We start from the raw sequence: 20,241 nt of genomic DNA, 5'->3' as shown, positions 1-20,241 counted from the left end.
CAATAATGGATTCCAGCTTGATGACTGATGATTAAAAGGGTTGAACAGCGTATACACGTCACCACAACCAGGACATTCTTGGGATAGAGACATAAAAATATACACACTCTGGTATGGCAGTTGGTATCGTGGCAAAAACAGCCTTAGAAAGGGCAAAGAAGAAACACAGTACTTGAAGATAACACAAACTGAATTGATGATACTTTGTCTTTTCAAGACAATGTTATAAATTTCCATGTCAAATAAAGCAGTACTTAAATGTCCACCTTGTCCTGGTCCAGGCCAGAACAACCGACAAGGTGATATCACAATGGGTCATGTTGTTGCCAACAACAGATGAAACCTTGTCAACCTCCACGGTTCTGTTCCTTATGATGTCATCATACCTTCCAGACTATTAAATGTCCAGAGGAATGTCTGTTTGTTTATGGTTTAACAACGCACACAGCAATATTCCAGCTGTATGACCGCGGTCCGGACAGGGCAATCCAGTGATTGACATCATGGGCCTCAATCCATGTAATTGGGATACAATGACATGCATCAACCAAGTCAGCAAGCCTGACCACCCGATCCCCTTAGTGGCCTCTTACAACAAGCATGGATTGCTGATGACCTATTCTACCTAGGATCTTCACAAGTCATTAAACAACAAACAAACAAATCAGCAATGTATTATCCCAAAGTACCTAAAAGCTAAGTGTGTTGCCTTCTTTCTCTAGACACAAAAGGTCCTACCAAACGTCCATGCTCTTGGTGAATCACATCCCACAACACTTAATTTCCGGAGATATCTTGAGGATTGTTTAAACAACAAAAAATAAATAATTAAAATGCCTCCTGGCTCAAAGATGACCACTGAATATCCAACTTATTGAGTCCTAATGGCCTGGTGGCTCCATCCCACACTTCTAATGTCCGGTTCTCCCCCGGTATCCCTAGACTCATTTCCCCCCAACACACTGTAACCATGTACCCATGTAGCCATTAACTTTCTCCACAACAAAGTAGATAGAGGACCTCTCAATTGATCATCACTTATTCTGACAACAAGTCTTAAGATCGGTCTCGAAGCGTAATCTCCGGACAACCAAGATAATCTTAATTTACTTTCCAAGTGAGCTGAAATACTTCATAGTCTATTTGTCAAGTTGATAAACAACCACGTTAAGTAGCTGTAGGGGCTGGGAGGATTTCCTACAATAGCTGATAAATACCTCCACCGTCCGGTCCCCCCAACACAACAAAGGGTCTAATTACCTCCTTCAGGTGTGGCCTGTAGAAAAGCCAATGAATCGGACTTCAGAAATTTCAGATTTTACTCGTAACCTTACATTAGCCTAGATGATTGATGATGCGCCTCCTCAATCCCCTGCACTGACGTGTGATGTTGGGAATGTGGAGTGAGTGAGTGAATGTTGTTTTATACATTCAACTATATTATAACTGCCTGTAAATAATTCAGTATGGATGAAGGCCCCCGTTCCACAAAGTTACAATTGTCTTAGTGATAAGAACATGGTGTGGCACTGGGACCAGGAAAACAAGTGGTTAATAGTATCAATGAATTTCCAAGGGGAGTCAAGAATGAGGTACTGGGGGACCCATTCTGCCCTGAATCCCCACAGGGAGGCAAGCACAGGGTACTGGGGACCTATTCTGCCCCAGGTCACCACAGGGAGACAAGCATGGGGTACTGGGGACCTATTCTACCCCAAATCACCACAGGAAGAAAAGCATGGGGTACTGGGGACCTATTCTGCCCCAAATCACCACAGGGAGACAAGCATGAGGTACTGGGGACCTATTCTACCCCAAATCACCACAGGAAGAAAAGCATGGGGTACTGGGGACCTATTCTGCCTCATATCACCACAGGAAGAAAAGCATGGGGTACTGGGGACCTATTCTACCCCAAATCACCACAGGAAGAAAAGCATGGGGTACTGGGGATCTATTCTGCTTCATATCACCACAGGGAGACAAGCATGAGGTACTGGGGACCTATTCTACCCCAAATCACCACAGGAAGAAAAGCATGGGGTACTGGGGACCTATTCTGCCTCATATCACCACAGGAAGAAAAGCATGAGGTACTGGGGACCTATTCTGCTTCATATCACCACAGGGAGACAAGCATGGGGTACTGGGGACCTATTCTGGGTCATATCACCACAGGGAGACAAGCATGGGGTACTGGGGATCTATTCTGCCTCATATCACCACAGGGAGACAAGCATGGGGTACTGGGGATCTATTCTGACCCAAAAGGACACTGTGATATCAATGAGTGATTTCCTCAGGTGTTTATCGTTCGATAATTTTCTGATTGTGTCATGGATGTTAAATGCCAACTAAAGAAATGATATGATTAACCCTTATAATACAGTTCAAAGATGACTGACAACAAACTCGGTCCACTCCACTCAATGCACCACTGGATTACAAGCCAACTTTCTAAGGGAGTCAATCTTAAGCCAAGCATGAGATGATAAATACACATTTACAACTGAATAATCATGATAGATCACACGTGGAAACATGTTTACTTTTACTATCGGGTGCGTTGTCAGACAGGAGAGATAATCACCAGTCTCCACAATACAAATGTCTGTAGGTCCCTGCTGATAGTAATGTTAAATGTAGCTGTGATAGTACACTATCACCAAAACTGATCCGATGATATCGCCACTTTAGGTGACATGGCATCGCATGAGATATGATTAAGATCTTCATGGCGACTAACTGGTCACGATTGACAGCCATAAATTTCCTCATCATCGATTATGGGAATGCATTAGAGAGGTGAAAGGTCATTAAGTGAGAGATCTAACTGACATCCAGTATTTCTATTTAGGCTTGTGCTGGCTATTTAACAGCCATAAAAACATCAATGCCGAATTAATAAATTCTCACACACGGATGGCTTTAATGACAATGAAAACATCTTTTTTATTTACATGAAGCTATATCTAAGGTTTTTATATATATTATGTTTCATCTAAAAATTTCCCTATGGGATATGTCACTGATTTACAACAAAACTCAAATTCACTTATACAGCTTGAGATCATACAATGATAAACGAAGCATACAATACATACAAATTTACATTGAGGATGGCACACACGGACAGACAGACAGGTGGGTACTTAAGAGTCGGCTTAATGAACAGCAATGTTTCCAAACAATAATATTATTTCCTGATTTTAAAAAGATAAGCAATTATTTGTTATAACATTTGTACTTCTAATTCATTATTAATGTTCACGATAACATGCAACTCAACATCAGGCCTTACTATATACTTAGCATGGATATGTCCAAGCACCTGTCCTTCTCAATTGGGATTTTGTATTACATGTTCTAAACATTACAAATGGTATAAATAGGTGAGGCGGGAGATAAGTACATAGTCTTCAAGTCTACAGGTGTATATATGTTACACCCAATCTGTGCTACTGCCCATTTTGTGCATTAGGCAATAGTTGGGAATGAAAAATAATTCTCCAGATATTTCACAAAATGGGCAACCAGCTTGCTCGTTTCACGCAATGGGCAGTTGCACAGATTGGGTGTTATATATATACAGTGATAACTGATGACCGTTATAGATGATCAGCGGTTTAACGAAGGCCGAGTCATAGGTGGTAGATGACCAACAAAACAGTAAACATGCTCTGCCTACCTAACATGATCTACGTTGCACATTTCAGAGTTTAAAAAAAAAAGAACAGAAGTTTTTTATGATTCATAGTGTAAAAAAAGATTTATCGAGTATTAATGTAGCAGGGCGTGGAGTCATCCCACAGATGACATCCTTACCTTGTCAGTTTGCTGACAGGGTTAACCTCTTTGGTCATGTGGACAAGGCGTCTGACCTCGGATCAGAAGGTCCGTGGTTCGAATCCCATCACAGGACTCGGAAATTTTATGGCCGCTTCATTGATATGTGCTTTCAAAAAAAACACATCCTATCCCTTCAGCGAATTCAGTAACAAACTTGGTCAATAAAAGTATGAAATTTGATATAAAACATCACTAGACATGATGATTTACCATTCATGTAGACCATAAATACAAATTTAAATTGATGATTTAAAAACTATGAAATGGATGTCTCAAGACATAAGGTACACATGATTGACTTTGCACCAAGTTGTCATAAATCTCCACTGACGATTACAGAGAAAAAACAAGGTCACCTTTGAAGATAACATATTCATACTAATTGATTATTTGTTTGAAAAATAAAAAAAAAATGGGCCCAAAAATCACCAGGTGCAATAAAAGGAAATCTACCTTCCATTTAACGTTTTCAAGTCAAGGTATTCATGTATAATTGCTTATCATACAATTTTGATAAGGAAAAAAGCAAATGGTGTTTGAACAGCTTGAATCCTATTGCTGGACCATCCAGTTTGCCATCGCAGCCGTCAACTGGTATGCTGTCTTTTGTGAATAGATACAAAAGAACAAAGTCTTTGAGAATGTGCCATTTCAAAATAGAAGTATGGATATTTGTGAAGAATCTTGTTCTGCCATATCCCGAGTTGTTTGTCATATCTTTGAAACACATGATGTTTTTTCAAGGATGAAGTTACATTGCCAGAAATAGTTTTTCTACTCTCGGATCAGTGGATACCAAAAACAAGGAACTCCAAAAAGCTGTCTCAATGAGAAAACCAACTGCCAGTGCTATTTTTATACAAGCGTTAGAACCTTTGAAGTCATTTTGTTGTTGCGGGATGAAGAAAATAATTGACTCACAGGGAGGCTTGAGAATCGTAATGGTAACATCACAAGAAGACGACTGTGCTAATCATGTTTAGATTGTGTTATCAAAACAGTGGTCAAAATGTACCAAATGGTATGTCAGATCAAAGATTCTAATTAAACATAATCTTGTAATCAACTACTTAAGACAACTTTGAGACAGAAACTGAGTGAGCGAGATTCATTTAACGTGCCTTTGAACAGTATTCCAGTTATACCACTGCCTGTCAGTTTAATGTGGGAGGAAAGCCCGAAGTGATGCTGGTCTTAGACGTTTACCACTTTGAGGAAACCAACAAGTATGGGTATGCATGGTGCTGACAAACCTAGAAACATAATCAGGGCACACTTGGATTTGAACCCACGGTCATTGGTTTCTGGACACAACTCTGCCTTGTGAATTACAGCACCTTAGATGACTGGGCCGCCCATGCCGGATACAGAAACTGTACCACAGGCCAACCATGCCTGTCATTGATGTTTTCAGTTCCCTTACATGATTAAGTGTTACTACTACAGTTTTCCCCTTAACGTCTTGTCATTTTGTGACAGCCCTCATAAACTTCCTGACACTTCAGATAACTCACTCTGTGATCTGGTCTCATTTTCCGCAGGACCGTGCCACTGGTATTCTATGCCGACAGAGTCTGAGAGTTGGTTACTATGTATACATGTAATATCAGTTACATGGGCCTGTGCACTTTCCAATCTTTCATTGGTTTTTCTGTAAATGAATTTTGGGCACAGACTCATTACATGACATGGAAGTCAACAACTTCATCAGGTTGCCTGCTCCAAACAGTCAATTACACTTTGTAGAAACACTCTGATACATATCAAAGTGTTGTTGATATGATATTATCCTTAAACTGATATTAGAGCAAATACTTTAAATATTTGAATCACTAATTCTCCAGTTCAATTTTTATAAAAGTAGACAGAAAAATGAATTTTGCTTCTCTATTCTGCAAATATGTATAAAAAGATTTATTTGCAACTCTAACAAACGGATTAATAAAGGGACGAGAAGTCTGAATCTGTTTGCATTACTAGTTGTGAGGTAAATATAATGACAATCTATTTGTAAGCTGCTACTTTGATGTTCAATTTCTTTTGGTTCTTGCTGCCAAATTTAGAAATCTGGGATCAAAGATATATGTTAGTATTTGTTTTTATATATTTTGATGTGTTAACATGTTTCAGCACAAATTGCATTAAAAAATGTATGATATTGCAATACATGGAATATCATATGGTTCTGCAGCCCGTCCATAGTGCTTGTAGCTTTGTTCTATAAAAATCATATATACTTAAATATTTTGATGGTTATTCCTAATTTTCAAGGTTATTGATATAACATTCAAGTAGGTCACCGTGTAGATACTCGGGTGTAATTTTGTATTTCATCACCTGATATCACTGAAGTCACTACACACTAATTACAGGTGAGTTTCTGTTACAATTCAGGTAGATTGGACAAATGAAAAAAATGCCTGAGTGTCAATTAAATGTTGACTTTATCTTACAATGTTCCAGTATATCAAATGTACAAATCTAATTACTGACAGTATACCACACCTGACACAGTAAATTGTAAAGTAGGTAAAATATACCTTTCACAACCTGTACCCTTTTCTGTAAGTCATCTCAAGGGAACACAGCTCAAGGTACATTAGATTCAACCTTAAATCACTATCACCTGTATATTAGCACAGGTAAATTCATAATTCTTATCATCACATAAACCTACTCCAGGTATAACTATAACAACCACATTTCACCCCTAACTCACAGGTATATGTTAAAAATAAACTCCTACCTTGTCTAGACAGTCCATTGCATTATAGATTGACCTGTCAAGGTGAGACCAAGTGTAAAGATGTATCACCTGACAAAGCTCGTTCTCTCAGGTAAAACACAGGTAATCCTCCTCCTTAAAACACCTAACAGTCTTGAGTGAATACTCTATGGACCACCTGAGTTATCTACCCTATGTATATGCCTATACTATTATGTAAGAGTGCTGAAAGAGCCGGCCTAATGTGCTATGTTTACTTTATTTAAGGCACTTGTTGTGTCAGCGTCAGAAGATCAGTGAGGCCAACAGGTATGACATAATAGGGAGTGATTGGTTTGAGAGGGGAACCGCACTTGTTTAAGTCACTTGATGGAGCTGGTTAAGGGTTGATGTTATCAGTCTTTGAAGTAACACCGCATCACTTTGGGCTTTCCTACTATCAGGCTGACGTACTGTCATACAACTGTTTAAATAAAAGTGATGTTAAATGAAACTCACTCACTCACTCACTGAATCTCACAATCAAAACACGGTATTTCATGTATATAAAGTTGTTTTAAATATATAAGTGAAAAGAACCCTTGTAATCATGTCCATTTTTTAAACAAAAAATCTAAACAAGAGAAGTTGTATATATCCTAAGCGAATTTAATATTTCAACTTTATGTGTAATTTTAAGTTTTGAGAAAACTTGAACATATCTTACTTTAATGCTGCATGATATTAAAGAACGCTTGTCAGAGTGTGTGGTGTTAAAATCATTGTCTTATTAAGAACGAACCCTTAAACATGCTTGTAAATGATGACAGGCCATTCATCTATGTACAGTAATTCACATGAACAGATCAATACTCAATCTACCTTTTTGGATAGTCAGTGAAAATGATAAGCAAGGCAATAAAAAATCAAAACATAAACACTATACCATCACAAGCACCAAAGTTTCCAATGTAGACCGTTGTTGACAAAGTCACAGAATACATCCACCAACATCCTTCAGTAACAAGGCTCAGGTAAAACCGTCACATCCCTCTCAACATCAGCTAGTGCCCCGAGTCTATCGCTTCACACAACCATGTAGCACGACTGACGTCTACCTCTCTCTCTCTCAATCTGTGATCGCTCGCTATCTCCCCACGTGTGATTGTGTGGTCACTGCAGCGCGACCTGACAACCGCTATCACGACTCCCCCCATCCCCCACCGCCTCAAACACAGGAATAACGGTTTGTTTGTCGTTGTGAACGTGGATATTAACCTGATGAACACACACAAGCTTTGTCAGCCTCTGCCACCTTACTCGCAGCCATCTTCGCAAAACAAACATTTCAATCCCTGTCGTCTGCCGGTCATTTGAATGCCAAATCTTGTCAAAGGCTGGAGTCCTTTCTGTCGGTTTAATCTCATAGGAATCTTCAAATATTGAATATTTTTGAACAGCTTATGGTTATGGTCTTGTGTGTATAGTGGTGTTGAAGTGGCGGAGTGAGGAGCCCTGCTGCGGAGCAGAGAGTGTCCTGTCGGCCAGGGAGATGAAGAGTTACTTAAGTGTCCCATTGTACAGCTGTCGTAGAGGATGTTGGTGGATGAGTGGTAAAATTAAGGATAAGTTATTTATTGGTTGATGAGTCGGATGCTGGCTTGGTTGGCAGGCAATTTAGTCTGTGGGATTGTGGAAAGGTGGATCACTGAAGATGTTGATGACTTGGTGGATTCGTGAGTAAGAGGGTGGATTTGAAGTCGGGTGGATGACTCCAATAGTCAGTGAATTAGCGGGTGGATTGGTAGTCGGGTGGATGATGCCAATAGTCAGTGAGTTAGGGGGTGGATTGGTGGTCGGGTGGGTGACTCCAATAGAAAGTGACTTAGCAGGTGGATTGGTAGTCGGGTGGATGACACCAATAGTCACTTAATTAGCGGGTGAATTGGTAGTCGGGTGGATGACGCCAATAGTCAGTGAATTAGCAGGTGGATTGGAAGTCGGGTGGATGACTCCTATTGTCTGTGAGTTAGGGGGTGGATAGCCGGTCGGGGGGATGACTCCAATAGTCAGTGAATTAGCGGTTGGATTGGTAGTTGGGTGGATGACTCCAATAGAAAATGAGTTTGGGGGTGGATTGGTAGTTGAGTGGATGACTCCTATTGTCAGTGAGTTAGCGTGTGGATTGGTAGTCGGGTGGATGACTCCAATAGAAAGTGACTTAGCAGGTGGATTGGTAGTCAGGTGGATCAGAGCGTCGCTTACCAGATCATGAAAGTGACGGACGGAATGTGTTTTCTAATCATGCAACCTCGGAAAATTTAACAGAGAGTATTCTGAACAACAGTTACAGGTTTAATGATTATATCCATACAATCTAGGAAATCTATTTGCCATTCCTGAATGTTCTGTTTATCAGTTTTATTTTTTTTAATCGAGAATAGGTCAAATATGTTTCGAAGCGTAGTCGCCATTTTGAAACTTGTGTCGTAAAGCTCGAGAAAGCTGCCTTCTGATTGGCTAATATCGATTTCTTGTCAGTCATTTCATTGGTCGGTCAAAGTATGCGAAAGGGGTCGTTCTGACGTGACCCGAAATGGGATGTCCACAGATCTTTGTTTAGCGGTAGTGAAAACTAAGATCTGATTTTAATGAGATTGATACAGGGTCACTGGGACAGGTCAAGTTGAACTTGAGTATGCCATTATCACTGTCACAACACAACCAACACGAACAATCCACACTGTTTTCCCCATCTCTTACTGACAAGCATCTGAGACAAACTAAACACTTATGCCACCAGGAAATAAGAGCCTCACAAAGTCATACAAGAATAAAAAAAATTAATATAATCAAAAAATCCATCATTTGAACCTAACAGCATCATGGCTGAATAACTGACTTACCCCTAAGTTATTTTAATCATATCAAAATCACACTATTATGTACACAACTAAATGGTAATTGCATTTATCAATTTTAATTAAAAGAAGTTTATAATTGTCTGTTTAAGCCTGAGACACAGAATCTCTCAAATGGTTGTATTTACCCATGGCTTTAAAAATTAACACAAAGACAGCATATTGACTTTGTTAACATGATCGCAAACAAAATCCTCGCATTTGGGTTTTGTACTTTTCCAAGGTGTAGTTGACCCCCATGAGGGCACCCAGATCACACTGGAGCAGGGCATCTATGTGTGAGTGAATGAATTATGAGATAAACCTTGTGTTTTCAATGTAGAGGTTTCAAATGTAGATTTGTTTACCTGCAAAATAAATTTGAATCCCCCAAAGTGTGAAGTTTCAAATTAATTTATTAATTTATTTTAAATTGAAGTTGAAACCTCTACATTGCAAACAAAGTTGGTTCATCTCTATTCTGCCATGACACAATGACAAAACATACACACACTCTTTAGTTATAGCAGAAATAATCAGTGATGAGTCTTGCCTAAGGTACATAAGATCTTTCTGTATGATAGTATTACGGAGGTTTATTTGTTGTTTAATGCCGCACTCAGCAATACATATATATTATGGTGGTTAGTCAATAACCGAGTATGGACCAGACAAACCAGTGATTGTCATCATGAGCGTCGATCTACGCAATTGGGATACGATGACATGCATCAACCAAGTCAGTGAGCCTGACCACCCGATCCCGTTAGTTGCCTCTTACGGCAAGCATGGGTTGCTGATGACCTATTCTACCCCTGGATTTTCATGGGTTTATTGCTTCGGTCATCTTGGACATATGGAAAAATGTTAATATTTTTCTAATGGCCATGTAATTGAAACATAACCACACGTTCACCTGAGTTAGTAATGGCGATGAATGGAGGTCTATTTGTTTTGTCAGTGCAACCCAGAAGTCAAGTCTTTTAGTCCAAAAGCATAAACATAACCTATCAAAGCAAACTGCTTTCACTGAATGCTTATCTGTAAAGAACAAAAAATATCCTTTTTTACCCATAGCATACAAATATTCATTCAAATATATATACAAGACACTTACCATTGACATATGTCTTTAGTTTGGTATCCTTGGCACTTAAAACTAACTTCCCCCACTTCAAAGTTGGGATGATAGAGCCGAAGCCCTGTATAATTTCAAATCCAAATCTACAGTCTCAATAACGTTTGGGAAAAATGTGAGGAATCTCATTCTCGAAGACTCCCTTTTTTATTCCTTCTAAAAATAGAATTTAGCATTCCATGTGCATCTAGAGGTGATAAGCATAAGTCAAAGTTAACTGGAGGAACAGCGTTCAGTTTGAAGCGTTCGCTGGCAGACAGGTGCCTTATGGGATATGTTGTTACACAATCAGACGAGAGAGGCGAGAATTGTAACAAAACAGAATCACTGCACGTAGGAACCTGGGTGGAACCAAGGATATCATTTTCTCGTAACTGGGAAACTGATTTTTTTTAGCTGTGATAACAAACATTAGAATGTAAGCGATTTAGAGTTGGTTGTGTAAAATACTCTCACTGTAAGATGCTTAATACAATTTTTGTGAATTGATTATTTTGTTTTGAAATTTAAAAACAATTCCGAACAAAAAAATGAATGTAAAATATTCACCAGTTTTATGAATATCAAACAGGTGCAGCCTTGGTTCTATCACAAAAACAAGTAAATAGTGTGCATCATATTCAGTTTATGTTATATTTAGATAGACAAACACCAAAAAGACAGAATGATCTCATTTGGACATAATTTCAATATCTCTCCACGATATTTTGCCGGAATATTGCTAAAAGCCTCATAAAACCATACTCAATCAATCATAGTTTCAAAAGGAAAGCAGTTTTCACATAAGTAGTTTTTACATGAATAGTCATTAAAGGTGTATCTAAATCATATAGAAGCAATATCCATATCAGTTATGTACAGTTGATGATTCCCAAGAAACAGTGAAGCCCATTTCTGTTGTCCCTCTGCCATGATGTTACTAAAATATTGCTAAAAGCATTGTAAAACCATACTCACTCATCCACTCCAAAGAAACATATTTCCACACACAAAATATCCTTTTATCATGCATATACTTCAAAATAACAGTTTAACTACATTGTAAGCACACCCTAGGTCCTACAACCATCAAATATCCATTTATGACCAAAAAGAAAAATAATAAAACATAAATCATCAATTTTATGACAATTACCCTAAATATCACCAGGAAGTATCATGAAATCCCAGTCACTACCCTGCTACCCATTATTAAGATCACAGCATCAGTAACAGGTATCTCCTATTCATCTTTGAAGTCTTACCTGTGCACTTAACGAGACAGGTACACTTGTTGGGACGTCATATGTACGCCCAGGTGTGTCAGGTGAACGTACCTGTGCATGCCTGGGGCAGTCATACAGTTTAACGGCTGTATCTATGATCACAAACTGTAGAAAGAGGCAATAAATAATTCTGGAAGATAAGTTGTTCAATCATATGCCTTTTTTTATGTCAATACAGCTCTTATCACTGCCTAGGGGCGTTTTTTAATATTTTGCCATTCCATCAACATAAATGTAAATATTGTCACTATCATTTAAAGGTAAATTAAAAATTTCATTTACCACTATATTTTCTATGATATTTTTATGTTCCACATAATAATTTAATAACATAACACTTCATATTTCTTTAGTGAGGTCATGACAATATTTTTCATTTTGCTTTAATGTGACGAGATGTTAAGTGTGTCTACAAAGACATCCAATCATTATTGAAGAAAAATATTTGACACTGATAAAAACACATGCATGAATAATAAATGTTGTCTTGTTACAGTTGTGTTCAGGACAAGTATGTAATATTGCAGTTAACAACCCTTTCAGCATGAACTTCAGTTGTTTACAACCTTTCATTTAAACATTATTGCAGTTTACATCCTGTTCAGAAACCACTGCTTCATTTTACACATGCTTTAGCAAACCTTGCTTCAGTTTAGGGCATGATCCTACTTGCTATTTAGCATCAGTGTAACATCAAGAAATTTACTGAATACCTACCTATAATTTTTATTACCCAAACCCTTCATTCTTGTGTCTCCCTATAATTAGTTCCGAGGTTATTAACATATTTCCTTTACTTATGGGGGCGGTCAGGTTGCCTAGTGGTTAAAGCGGTCGCTCGTCACGCCGAAGACCCGGGTTTGATTCCCTACATGGGTACAATCCTAACTGTTGATCATGTCTGGTCAAAATTTAAGAATGTCCGGACAGTACTTTTTAAAATGTCCGATAAGCAATATTTTAAACCGGACATTTGAGATTTCCAATCGGACATGTCCGGCGCATATGACGGTTTCCGGACCCCTGGTACAATGTGTGGAGCCGATTTCTGGTGTCCCCCGCCGTGATATTGCTGGAATATTGCTAAAAGCGGCGTAAAACCATACTCACTCACTTCTTTACTTATGGTCACAAGCCAGATTCATGGCTATAGAGGGTTTATAGGTATACACCAGATTGGCAGACTTTATATTGTATATATACACAAACTAGCAACACAATCACGTCCTTTTGCCGACATATTTTAAAATCTTGAGTGGACTTGGATTAAGCGAGTTCCACTAGCTGCTTGACATCCTCTAGAGGGGTTACGAAACTAGCCAACACATATTCTCCAACCTTATCTTGTTTCTTCATGACATGTTTCCATACGTTGGATGTTTCTCGTTCACTCCCGATGAGTGACATCTAAACGCATGACACGCTAGACATGAAGGTCACAACGTTTGTTTACACAATTATCGGGGGGTCACGAAAGATACGGATATTTTACTTACGTTTAAAAAATGACAACACATATCGGGAGGGTTCTTAAAAAATATGGACAAGCACATGTTGTGTAAGATAAATATGCAAAAAACACAATTTATAAATATACTACTAAAAAATGTTAAGGACCACACGATTCTTTCATGTGCTACAGTTCATCTGTCATGCCATTAAAGACTAACTATAGTGATAGGAAAGAATAGGCTGGTTTTTAACTGTTTTGAGTAGTATACTTATGGATCAGAGATTGTGATTCCTTCTCCACTAAAATAAATGAATGGTTCCAAACTCAAATGTTTCTCTTGCAAAGCTGTCTAAAACATAGGTCACTCAGTCGTACTTGTTTCAAATATTCACAAAGACATGTGAAAAGTCTATTGTGGTAACATAACTCCAAACACGGTTACTTGATTATTGTCAACCTTTTTTAAGAACAGTGATGCTCTGTTCTTGTAAGTAAACAATACTACAATCCTACCTGTTCTGGCTTGACTTTGAAGTACACCTGAGCTCGTTATCTATTGTAATCAACCTTTCGACACCTGCCGGGGTTGTTCACAACTTAGAATCAACTCGGATCCCCACGCGACGGGGCTAACACGACCGCCGTCATCGCATCTTTATTTCATCCCTGTCAAACAGTTCATGTAAATATGTGCAGACTCCAGGAAAAATATGTTGGCGAGATAATGTTTGTCTAGTGTTATATCTATCATCGACTATGAATAGAGCCGCACTAATTTGAACACAATCTTCAACTTGTGATACCAAATTTCACGAAAAATCACGAATAATACATTACCTGCTAGAAAACCTGTAACGTGATACTGGTCTTGTCAACAAGAGCTCGATGGGTTTGTTTTCTCTCCACTTTCACCCATCGAAAATATTCAATAATCAAGAATGACGTCTGAAAACTTCCCCTGTTGGCTAGATTAGGGTGAATAACCTTTGTTAATACACCACCTTTCTTAAACCTGAGTTAAATTATTAGAAATTTATTGATATCAAATTTCACTTGGGGGCTGACTGGGTATAGCAGCCACACAGTCAGAATCGGCTGAGGACTTTCTCGCTTTCAGATGTACACGTACCGGGAAGGTGTTTAAGAGGGCTATAGCCTCAGCTCATTTCACAGGTCACACAGCATATTACCCCAGGGAATAAATGGACATATCCCACCTCCCTGATATGTGATAGTATTGAGTTAGGAGCAATCGGTTGAATGGAGACAAAATGTTTTTAATGGTGTAAGCATTACGAGGTTAAAAACATTTCAAACCAATTGTAAGTAAATATTGGTCTGATTCAGTTGTGTAAACAACAGCTGATGCATATGACTTTAGACAAGTTTTTATCACTGAACCATACTTCTAGTGCAGGTCATGTTAAGTTTCCTTCAGGCTAGACTTATTCAATTTCTTGTAGTACATTTCCCATTTAGTCGAAATATGGGGGATATACGAAACAAGGGTTTCATCATCACCATAATAATAATAATAATAATAATAATAATAATAATAATAATAATAATGATAATTTGCTATTTCTCAAAAAGTCTTATTAAAGTTTCAAAAAATCTTTTTTTCTAATAAGCATAGCAAATAAGCCTAATTTACACCACAATATCTAAGGCAAGCTACAATACAACAAATAAACAGACTGACAGGCCTAAACACCTTTTAAAATTCTCCAATATGAAGAAGACATGTTTTATCAACTACTTCCTCATCTTAATTCAAAGCCTGTTACAACACTCCACAAAGATTGATGCAATCTGTTTATCATCCGATTTAAAAAAAAGTAAAAATAGCAGCATTTGAAGATCCTCACCTACATTTTGTCACAGTGGGAGGGGGGGCACAAATAATGGGCCCACATTGGGAATCAGACCCAAGGTTTCAACTACGTACAAGGCTTCTCCACATTCCATCATCTTGAAGCACATTTTGCAGACATTGAAACCAGTGGAACATTTGTCATAATGCTAAGTGAGAGTTACTATAATTTCCCCTTCATGTGTCCTTAAAGGTAATGAAAACATATTTCATAGCTATCATATTGAATAATTCACAGCTATCATATTGATTTATAACAATCTGTAAAGTGACTGCAATACATCATATTACTGTAATATAATACACACACTGCACTAAGATAAACAGAAAACATCAATTACATCAAACTTCAAAACATAAAACAGCCAAAAAACAAATATCCCCTTTCATTTGCCTATTGATTGACACATTTAACTATGTGAGCATATTTAAAGAAACCAAATTGACATTTTCAGAAATTAAACAAATATACTTTCAGCGAAAAGCCCATTACAACCCCACAGCTACGTTTACACAAGAAAGAAACTGTATTAAAACATGTAATGTGATAGCACAGACTTAGGACAAATAATCCAATATATTGACAGACGTTTCTGCTTTATCTCGTGAAATCACATCAACTTGAAGTGAAAGGTCATATGCATGACCCCATTTCAATTTACATTGAATTCAAAATGTACTTTACACACCTCGTGCAGTCTAAAACCACAATTGCACTACGGATGAATTCAATCTTTTCAAATCAAGTTTTAATTTATGCACTTCAAATATTTACAATGTTAAGCAAAGTAAGAGATTATTTACTTAGTATGGACGCGGGTCTTCACTGGGTATGAATCATGTGAAACAACATATACAGCAAACACTGGGAACTGTCCTCGACAAGGTGAAGTCGACAAACAGAATGATAACTTGCCTTACAGACAGAAGTAGCTCTTAAAAACATTTATCATGATGTTTGATTAATTTTTAAGAGGAACAAGAAGGGCAGTGTCTCTCATAAGCCAATCAGGTGCGAAACATACCTGCACAGCCCTCCAACACAGATATCACGTCAGCCAGTGATATTGTGATAGATAGCTTATTGTCACCTTCGTGAATAAGCACAATATGTACTCCGTCGAAGCACCTGCATACAATGATTCTGTTCATATTCAGAACATAATAAAAGGTGACAGTAATGTTTATTATGTGAAACATCGTGCTGGAAAGGAAGTACATCCAAACAATATATTTATTATTTACTGAGGTATTATATCTCAAGGGCATCCTTCAACGTCTGTTAACAGAGTCACCAGGGCTTACAGTGATGGGGTTAGCTACAGGAAATTCCATACAGGGGACATGCAGTAAATAGAGTCTTGTTAAAGGGGAAGTGTACACGCAAAAATAACTTTCTTTCTTTTTCTAAACAAAACGCAATTTTAGAATTAGTTAGTATCTGTGTTTGAAAATATACACTCATTTTTTTCACAGTGAAAGTAGGAAGCTCACAATAGTGTGAAAGTGATATGCCGTTATGAGGCCTTCGTTTTACGAGCGAAATAGGCCTGAGTTATCCCCCTTAGATTATGACGTAATTGGTGCCAATTCAACTGGGTCCCTGTCTATTCTCAACGCAAAAGATATCAAGGACCAGTTTGCGGTGAAACAATATGGTCTACGACACAATCCGGCGCAGGGTGACTCAGCATAACACAATTCTGGCTGGCATCTGAGATGCTAGAATCACAAAACTGTACCTACACCACGTGAAGCGGCTCTAACAAAGCATGATGACGTCATAATGTTTATCAATTGGCACCAATGACGTCATATTGCAAGGGGCATAAGCCATGGTGTTTTTGTTATGGAAATTGAACACTTGGTAAATGTGAAAAATATAAATCGTTTTAGTGCAAAAAATATGTTTATTAAATATGATGTTTTTATATTTTTGTCTATGACACTTCTATGTTAACACTTTTAATGTGGAAAAAGTACAAGAAAAAATGGTTCATTTCCGTGTGAACTTGCCCTTTAAGGTTATGAAAGGTAATGGATGGTTAGGCTATCTCAAATTAATGGTTTTCTTCAGAATTTGATTTTGCAAAACTTGTCATAACAAATATGAAATTTGAAAAATTTTATCTGGGGAAAGAACCCTGGACCTTGGGTGTGTCGCGTGTATGCTATAACCACAAGGCTATCCAACCGCCCCACAAGATGGAATGAACCAGAGTCTCTGCTATAGACACATCCAATCAGGTCTCTGGTGACGAATATGCTTATTAATACCATGGTCACCATATTTTTATGCTATGTGAATTAGCAGAACTAGTGTTCTGAAACAGGGCAGTTATTATCGACAAACAATACCATCTGGCTAGCACATAAAATTTGAAACTCATTGCCAAACTCGTGCATGATAAATAATAGGAATGCTTCCGATGTTGTTTTAATAAAACTGCTGTATACAATGCATTGAACAAATAATTTATATTTCACAGAATTTTATAACTGTCCATAAAACAGAACTACTTTTTCAAAATCAGAATACTCATCAAAGGCACAAGCATAGTTTAAATTCCATAAATATTTACCTGGTACAGTTCCCCATGGTGCAGTCAGTCCCCATTATTAAACAACACAAGCCTGCATAAAACAACCCAGGGTGAACACGACCACAGCGCTGACGAACTGACCAAATATCACCCTACACATTGACATAAACAACAAATAAGTGATATATCACGTTCATATATGTAGTCAACAAATGGGACACACAGTCCTGAACTGATCAAAACCACTTGTCACAATAAAACATATGTTAACGTCTTATTAACCACTTTGCTGATGAATAACAAATATGTATAAGAAGAAATGCCTGGATATCGATGGAGCGCCATTGTTCCAATGATTATATGACCTACCAAAGTTACTTGATATCAGTAAATTATTTAGAGCCACTACTAGTATTTGCTAGGCCACTTCTTAAATGGAATATCGGATCTACCTGTATATTGCCCATTTCATGAAGGGATAAATTAATCATTATAATCTTGTGGCCATACTACAATTATCTCTGTCCACTGACCTGAATAAAACCCTGTCACTGTATTCATCATATTTAAACAAAATATGTTTTACAAACATAAATTTATCCATGGTTATTTTAATCTAGGATTGATAAATCAGAACAATTAAATAAAAAAGCAACAGTAATTATTTTTAAATACATGTAATAATCAAATCCATAGCACAGTCTTTGGCGATTACATCGGGATCAGGTGGTCAGGCTCATCATCTGAATTGCATGGATTGATGCTCATGATGTCAATTACTGGATTGTCTGGTCCAGACTATTTGCAGACAACAATCCTACAGCTGGAATATTTCTGAATGCAGCGTTAAACAACAAATAAACAAACAAACAAAACAAAACAGTGCACATAACAGTAAACATCTTGTAATCAAAACATATTAAGGATTTATTCTGCCTACCAATATAATCGTCCGATATTCCACTAAAATACAAAATATTAAGATAAACAACAGTTTCAATATTTTTATTTTCACCTACTCTAATTTGTCGGTATAAACTCGATGAACCATAAAAACAGGTGCAGCCCTAATGGACCTGACCTACGGAGAGTACTAGAAGTCAAACTAATGACATTTTAGCTTAAGCCAAATGTCACTGCTTTGTATATAAACAATGCCATCTGGTCACACACATATATCCAGCTAGGCTGTATATTTTAACAGTCAGGGGTGGCTAGTATACGCCATATTTCATATACAATGAAGTACCTCATATTGGTCTTTTTGACTCAAAAGGCACTACATCTATATGGAATATTTTGTAATAATTTCTAATTTAACCTTTCACTTATCGTTACGTTTAATAATAAAATACTGCATTGCGATCATTGAGAAGCTGTTGTATAACAGGTTATATCCACTATGTCTGGAGTACAAAGGGTTAACACATCAACAGCCTTGTCCAACATTGATGGATTGAAGCCATTAATGAACGACAAGGAGTAACCTAACTGTTCCACTTAACCATCAGTGTCTTTGAGTAAACAGTACATCATTGTCATTATCATTGTTATACTCTTAACATTCATGATGAGAATGAATAGAAGTTACCTGCCATCCTCTTTCAAATCATAATTATCATCATCATAATCATCATCATCATCATCATCAGTGGAGATCAGCTGTGTGGGTTTAAATCAAGGATAAGCTTCATAAGTTTTTATTCCTATCCTCAGTGTGATCCTATACCTTTGCACAGGTTTCACCCAAGTGGTGAACATCTATCAATGCATAAGCTTGTGCTTTCCTCCATCACTGACTTTATAAATATAATCTACCAGGACTGAGTGAGTGAGTGAGTGAGTGAGTGAGTGAGTGAGTGAGTGAGTGAGTGAGTGAGTGAGTGGGTGGTGAGTGAGTGAGTGAGTGAGTGAGTGGGTGAGTGGGTGAGTGAGTATGGTGCTAAACACATAATCAGGGTGAAGCTGTTTCCTGGAACGCCTAAGGGACATAACTGTGCACAAGTAACAGCAGTGCCATAGGAGACAGCATGGACCACCCATGACCCCTAGTATATATTAACCTATCATGCCTATCCATAACAAGAGTGAGTGAGTGAGTGAATGAAGCCCTCATACAGGGGTCTGGTGCTGACAAACCTAAAAACATAATTAGGATGAACCAGGATTCAAACCCACAATCATCATTTACTGGCATGCCAAAGTAATGCAAATCTGCACAGCAACTGGCGGCTCCTCACACAAGTCGGTCACCTGTGGCGCCGCCAAAGATTAACATAAGTCACTGACCATTACCCCTTATCCTTCCACATCCATGCTTGTCAATTTTGACAATTAATCTTTGTTCTTCCACAAATACCCAAGAAAAACATTCAAACTTGTTAAGGTAAATTTCCAGTAATCTTTTGATCTTTGTATTCACCTCAGGTAAACCTTAGGTAAACATCCCTCTCACCTGGCAAAGATGGCATTCCCACGCTGCTTCAACTTCTCAATGACAATTACGATAAGGTGTG

General features: G+C 37.9%; 1 protein-coding gene across 3 annotated transcripts in view; it reads right to left on the bottom strand.

Moving 5' to 3' along the window:
* LOC139449833 (tripartite motif-containing protein 2-like) overlaps positions 1-20,241 on the bottom strand; it is a 70,555-nt gene that overhangs the window by 7,990 nt on the left and 42,324 nt on the right. The window contains exon 1 of one of the 3 annotated variants that reach the window (XM_071231383.1): positions 7,500-7,631. The exons of the other annotated variants lie outside the window; for them this stretch is intronic. Coding sequence (XP_071087484.1) covers positions 7,500-7,502 — 3 coding nt within the window. The 5' untranslated portion in view covers positions 7,503-7,631. Of the gene's footprint in view, positions 1-7,499; positions 7,632-20,241 lie in introns of those variants that run through there. 3 annotated transcript variants of the gene reach the window in all.

This window comes from Haliotis cracherodii, unplaced genomic scaffold, assembly GCF_022045235.1.
Source record: "Haliotis cracherodii isolate W230 unplaced genomic scaffold, xgHalCrac1.p SCAF_8, whole genome shotgun sequence".
NCBI classification, from domain to species: Eukaryota; Metazoa; Mollusca; class Gastropoda; order Lepetellida; family Haliotidae; genus Haliotis; species Haliotis cracherodii.
Note: the sequence above shows the minus strand (reverse complement) of the source record. Positions and strands in the feature narration are given on the sequence as shown.